General features: G+C 39.7%; 1 protein-coding gene across 6 annotated transcripts in view; it reads left to right on the forward strand.

The window, feature by feature from the left end:
• Positions 1–6,610, forward strand: part of Tlk2 (tousled like kinase 2) — a 102,537-nt gene that overhangs the window by 54,246 nt on the left and 41,681 nt on the right. For 4 of the 6 annotated variants that reach the window (XM_013354572.2, XM_005369413.1, XM_026777180.1 and 1 more), the window contains 2 exons: positions 621–716; positions 1,959–2,051. In XM_013354572.2, the coding sequence (XP_013210026.1) occupies positions 621–716; positions 1,959–2,051 (189 nt within the window). The remainder of the gene's footprint in view (positions 1–620; positions 717–1,958; positions 2,052–6,610) is intronic. The other 2 variants (XM_026777182.1, XM_026777181.1) reach the window with 1 other exon arrangement.

Below are 6,610 nucleotides of genomic sequence, written 5' to 3' on the forward strand. Positions count from 1 at the left end.
TAGACCAGGCTGGTCTCGAACTCACAGAGATCCGCCTGCCTCTGCCTCCCAAGTGCTGGGATTAAAGGCGTGCGCCACCACCGCCCGGCTTGTGGGGGAGCTTTTTGTGACAGGGTAACTGTGTAACAGTTCTGGCTGTCCTGGACAGTCTCACTGTAGTTACAAATGGTAATGAGCCATTTGGTGTGACTGCTGGGAATCGAACCAAGGTCCTGTGTAAAAGCAGCAAGTGTTCTTGATAACAGAGCCATGTCCAGTACCACTTCCATCCTTTCTGCTTGGACTGTATGTCCTCTGCATTGTTTACATTACTGACCTTTTTTGACAAAGGCACATTGAAACATAAGTGAAAAAAGAAAATTATAGGAATAACTCACCACTCTCTCTATATAAAATAATTTATAAACATTTGATTCTTTAAAGCCTATCTTCAGAAACATGAAGGTACCACGTCTAGTTTTTGGCTCTCATATTTAACTTGTTTTATTTTTCTCTTGGTCATGACTTCTGTCTTGAATTAGAAAGGTTTGTTTTATAAAGAGGTAATTGTTTCTATTCATACACGTTTGTGGAGAAAGATGCAAAACCTTCCTGTGATTGGTGATGTACTTTTATTATAGGCTCAGCAAAACAGTCCTTCTTCTACGGGTTCTGGCAATACAGAACATTCTTGCAGCTCCCAAAAACAGATCTCCATCCAGCACAGACAGACCCAGGTAGGTTGGGGACCAACACACTGCAGAGCTATCCTCAGGAATAGGCCAAACTACATAGGAAGTCTGTAACTCTTCTCTTGGTCTTCCCTTTACCTTTGACTATACCCCTTTGTGTAGTCTCTTCAGAATTTGTATTACGAGTATTTCACGTTCTTTGGAAGGTGTTTTAACAGGTCTTTCTTCACCTTTCTGGTCATTAGTAAGATGCGTGCTTGTACTGACTGCAGCATGGAATGGGAACAAGAGCACACATTTTGAAAGTTTCTGGGCCTAGGTTCAAATTCTGTCTCTATTGTTTACTTTTAATATATTGTAAAATTAGGATGATTTCAATTGCCTCAGGCAGTGGTGACAGTGGGCTTTCAATAAATGTTAATTTCCTACTTTAAGAAAGTAGTTTATTTCCTAAACTTGCTTACTTACTCACAAGACCTACTTACATTTCAAAGTGTGTTATACCAACAAATTCAAAAAAAAAAGCAGTTTTCAGAAGTTTTTTTTTTTTTTTTTTTTTTTTTTTAGAAACAAACAAACTTAGAGACTGTTGTAAACATTAACTGAATGTGTCTGAGAGATTTTCCTATGGCTGTAAATCCCAGCAATGGGAAGACTAAGGCAGGAGAATCTTGGTTTCAAGGTTAGCTCAGGCTGTCTGAAGAAAAGGAAAGGAAAAAGGAAGTTATATTTGAAAAGGGTAGTAGATCTTTGCTCCAGCTCTCATGATAAGTTAGTTTATTGGGTGTTCTTGTCTGTGTTCCCCTCAACACAGGATGCTTGTCAGTCAAGAACGGTATAACATCTTAATTTTATTGGAACCACCAATGTTTGAATGTTGAAGAGGTAGTTGAGTGCTCAGAACGTTTCTGCCTTTCTACTTTCTCTCTGTTTCCACTAGAGGGCACGCTTGTTCCTAGAGACTTGTGTCCTGTCCTGAAATCCCTTTTTAGTCAAAGCTGGTTTTAGTTCTACAGTGTTACATTTTTTTTATTCAATGTACAGTGTTGTGAGGATTTGTATAGTTAATTCCAGATCTAATATTTTTGCAGTACGGGTTTAGTAGATATTCTAAGGTTTGAAGAATAGGATGAGTAAAACAGATTTAATTTCCTGTGTTATCTATCCAGCTATTGATATTAGCAAATGCATCTTCAAAAAAAAATGAAAGAAAGAAAAGAAAAATGTTATGGCATGTAATGTTTTGTGACTAATTCTAAATTTGTTTGTTTGCTTTTGTCTTTGTAGTCTGACCTCACAATAGAAAAAATATCTGCACTAGAAAACAATAAGAACTCTGACTTAGAGAAGAAGGAAGGAAGAATAGATGATTTGTTAAGAGTAAGTATGAGAGTACTAAGAGATTCTATAAGCACTTCTACATATCTGGGTCCTGTGCATATTGTGGATAAGTACTATAGCCAGATAACACAGCAAACAATGAGCACCTGAGGAGGAACTAGAATCATCTGCATTCTAAATGCCTTCTTTAAGTTGGAGAATTTATGATACAGCATTTTGATACTTGAATTTATGTTAGGGAAGGAGGTATGTTGAGTTGTAGTCCATGTAGAACTATTGGATTAAGTTTCCCATTTTTACCATTTGAAAATACTCATTTTTATATTCTTGCTTTTTTACTTTTCTTTCCTTTTATTTTGAGACAGTCTTTCTGTGGAACTTGGCTGGCCTCGAACTCAGTATCTAGATTAAGCTGACTTCAGACTGTCAGTGATCTGCCTGTTTCTACTTCTGCCCCCTCTAACTTTTGTTGTTAACTGTTAAATGATTTACTGGTTGTTTATATATGTATGTGTGTGAGCTTTTGTGAATATATGTGCACCACATATGTGCAGCAGACCATGGAGGTCAGGAGTGGGCATTGGATCCCCAGAACCAGGAATTAAGTGAACCACTATGTAAATGCTGAGAATTGAATCTGGGTCTTCTGTAAGAGTAGTAAGTGCTTTTAACTGCTGAGCCATCTCTCTAATCCTATTTTTTGCATTTTAAAAACTTTTTTTACAAGAACCATTCATCTCATTTTTTTTTACTTTATGTGTGCATGCGTGCACAGGTGCACTCGCACATGCAAGCATGCACGTGCATCATGCATGTACACAACTGTGTCCTATTGTGTAACCTTGACTGCCTTTCATTTTTTAATCCTCCTGCCACTGCTTCTGCATAGCACCCTAGGATATGTGTGCATATTTACCTTTCTCTCTCTTCTTTCCCTCATCCTCCCCACTTTTCCTTGATTTAGGATCTGATCATTTTTACCTGTTTTTAACTTTTTTTCAACTTTATGTATGTGTGTTTTGCCTATATACATATATTAGCACCACATATATGCCTGGTGCCTTTGGAGGCCAGAAGAGGTCATTGAATCTGTAACTAGAGTTACAGATGGTTGTGAGTTGCCATGTGGTTGCTGGGAAGGGAATCTGGATCCTCTGTAAGAGCTCTTAACTGCTGAGCCATCTATTTAGCCCGTAGTTTTACTTTTTTAAAGACAGGGTCTCATGTATCCCAGGCCACATTTGTTACTTTAAAACAAAACAAAACAAGAAAAACCCCGAATTTTGTGTGTGGATACACTTTTTGCATTGGTCTGCGTATAGAGGTCAGAGCACAGCCTGATACTCCTTCCTCCATGTGAGTCCCAGGGATTGGATAAACTCAGGTCTGAAGACTTGGCATCAGGATTTTTAACCCACTGTACCTTCCTGCAAGTATGTGTTGCTCTTAAAAATTTGCTTTTTTGTTTTGTTTTGTTGTTGTTAGTTTTTCAAGACAAAGTTTCTTTGTATAACCCTGGCTGTCCTGAAACTCACTCTATAGATCAAGCTGGCCTGGAACTCACAGAGATCCACCTGCCTCTGCCTTCCAGGTGCTGGAATTAAAGGCAAGCGCCACTACTGCCTGGCAAAAATTTGTATTTTTGACAAGACTCAGAAATAGAAGTTCTAGTGAGGACAACTGGCATCTCTTGGCAGTCTGTGCCTGGAAGCTTTCTTCATTCTCTTAACCAAAAGTTTAACATATTCTGCATCTTCTTATTTTTCCTAGTACATTGTTTCTTCAGAATCAGTGTGCCAGTTTTGTATGTTTCAGGACACCTAGGGTACCAAGACACTCAATCTTGGGTGCTTTGGTCCTGGGCTTCCTACCTTCTCTGTTTTAAAGACTTTCAAACATTATATTAAGAGATATCATCTTCTTTTACCTATCTATTTTCTGTCTATCTATCTACCTGTTTATTATTTATACAGCATTCTGACTCAGTGTGTGCCTGCAAGCCGGAAGAGGGCACCAAATCTCATTACAGATGGTTGTGAGCCAATGTGGTTGCTGGGAATTGAACTCAGGACTTCTGAAAGAGCAACCAGTGCTCTTACCCTCTGTGGCATCTCTCCAGCCCCCATTATCTTCATTTGAGATATAGAATATTTGTAGATTTTGCTAGATCATTCGGGCCCTACAACGAGGCAGGACAGTATCTGTTGGTTCCTAAATGTATATGTTCTTTTTATATAATATTAATAATAATATTAATAACAACAACCAAGCTGAGAACACTCAGATTGGCATCCACAGTATAACCCAAGCAGATTTGCACTTCCTTTCTTCAGTTCTCCATTTTCTATAACGGGTGTGTCCCTTAGGTCAGGATGCCCTGCTCTATAGGAACTTCTCTGCTGTTCCCAGTGTGAGTTTGAACTATATAACCCTTCCATTCTTCCTCCAGAGGTACTTGGCCTCACACTTGCAGAAAGTATGGCATGTCTGGGAAGGAGATAACACCTAGCTTCATCTTGATGAAGCTCAAAATGTACTTTGAATATGCAATTTGTCTTCACTGATCCATATTTTTTTTAATTGAATGATTGGGCCTCCCCAGTGCTGGGATGAGAGGTGTGTCTCACCACGCCCAGCATTGTGCATTTCAAACTGATGGTCCCATACCTCATTCAGAATTAACATTTCTTAGGCCTTTAGGCCTTTTTTTTTTTTTTTTTTTTGGTTAATTTTCGCCATAGTTAAAGGAGAAGAGCCTTTCATTCTTAATAACAATTTTACTTATATTTTGATAGTTTGCTTAAAGTGTTTGTGTTTGTTTGTGTGTCTGTGTGTCTTGTATGCACATGTGACAAGGGAATCAGGTTCATGCATGCTTGTTGTATGAGACAGCATCTCCTTTCACTTGAGCGAGGCTGGTGGTCATAAACCTCAGGGATCTTCCTCTGCCCCTCAGTGCTGTTTTCCATAGCTATGTCTGGTTTTTATGTGGGTGTTAAGATTTGAACTTCATTGTCCTGCTCTTCTACTGGATTCCCTGCTCGTTGTCTTCTGTGGATTGAACTCACAGCTTCTTCTAGTTCCTTTTCTGTTGTTATGAAACAATTTGACCAAAAACAACTTAAAGGAGAAAAAGAAAAAAATGCCAGTCTAGCATTGAGGGAGTCAGGACAGAAACTTGCAAAACCATAAAGACATGCTGCATGCTGCTTGCTGGCTGGCTCTTTGGCTCATGATTAGTTATCCTTCTTACACAGCTCAGGACCATCTATAGGGATGGTGGGGCCCACAGTGGGCCGGGCCTCCTCCATCAAGACACTCACCCATAGACATGTGTACAGGCCAGTCTCATCTAGGCAGTTCCTCAGTCAAGTCACTGTCTTTCAGATTTTTTTAGCTGTGTTGAGTTGACAGTTAAGATTAACCAGAGCTGGGCCTCTTGCATGCTAATTACACGGGGTCTGCCACTGATCTGCACCCAAAGCTTTTCTCCTCCCCTTATACACACACTCCACTTCTTTTTTTCTTTGAATATAAGCTGTGCCAAAGGAATGGATCCATCAACAAAGAAAACCAGAAGGGAAGCTGCATTTTTTTTTTCCAACTAGACTAGAAATTGTGGATTTGATTGAAAATACCCCTCCCCCATTTCCTTTCTTCAGACATTTTTTTGCTTTAGAGCTCAAGCTAGCTTCTGACTTACCCTTCTGCCTCAGCCTCTTAAATGCTGAGGTTATAGATGTATGCCTGGCAGATTTTGTGTTTCTATGCTGGAGAATGTTATGGGGTGAAATCACAGGTTTGGTTTGGTTTTGTTTCAATTTCCTTTCAGGCAGGCATTAGTTCATCATTGAGTTTTTCTGTTTTAGTGAGATGTTGGGTGACTGCATTGGGTATGTCAGCCAACTTCTACCCATGGACTCCTAGAAATGATTATTAAAAACCATGCTTTAAACTGCCAGAGACTGATTCTGTTCATTCCTCCAGAAACTTTGAGAGAATGCTCACCTTCTAGAAATGTGTTAGATTTTATATACACACTACTTGGTCTTTTCCTTATAGGTTCTTCAGTATGAACTAGATAGTCACACTTCTCCAAGTGCAGTAAACTCTTCCTTTGATAACATGGTCAGAAGGATTCTTCAGTAACAACTAGCAGGAATAATTATGCCTGTGTAGAGAGTGGAGGCAGAGACAGGCAGATTTTTTTGTTTTTAAGGCCGTCCTGATGTATAATAGTTCCAGTACATCCTACATCGTGAGCACATGTCTTAAAAAACCAAAAGCAATAAAAGACGTTGAAGAGATGGCTCAGTGGTTAAGGACAGTTGCTATTCTTTCAGAGACCCAGGTATGCTTCCTAACTCTTACCTGGTAACTCACAAGCATCTACAACTCCAGTTCCAGGGAACCCAATGCTCTCTTCTGGTTCAGAAGGCATGCACATAGCACACAGATGTACATGCAGGCAAAATACCCATACATTTTTTTTTTAAAAAACTGAAAAGTTAGCCGGGCGGTGGTGGCGCACGCCTTTAATCCCAGCACTCGGGAGGCAGAGGCAGGCGGATCTCTGTGAGTTCGAGACCAGCCTGGTC

Source organism: Microtus ochrogaster, unplaced genomic scaffold, assembly GCF_000317375.1.
Source record: "Microtus ochrogaster isolate Prairie Vole_2 unplaced genomic scaffold, MicOch1.0 UNK48, whole genome shotgun sequence".
NCBI lineage: Eukaryota > Metazoa > Chordata > Mammalia > Rodentia > Cricetidae > Microtus > Microtus ochrogaster.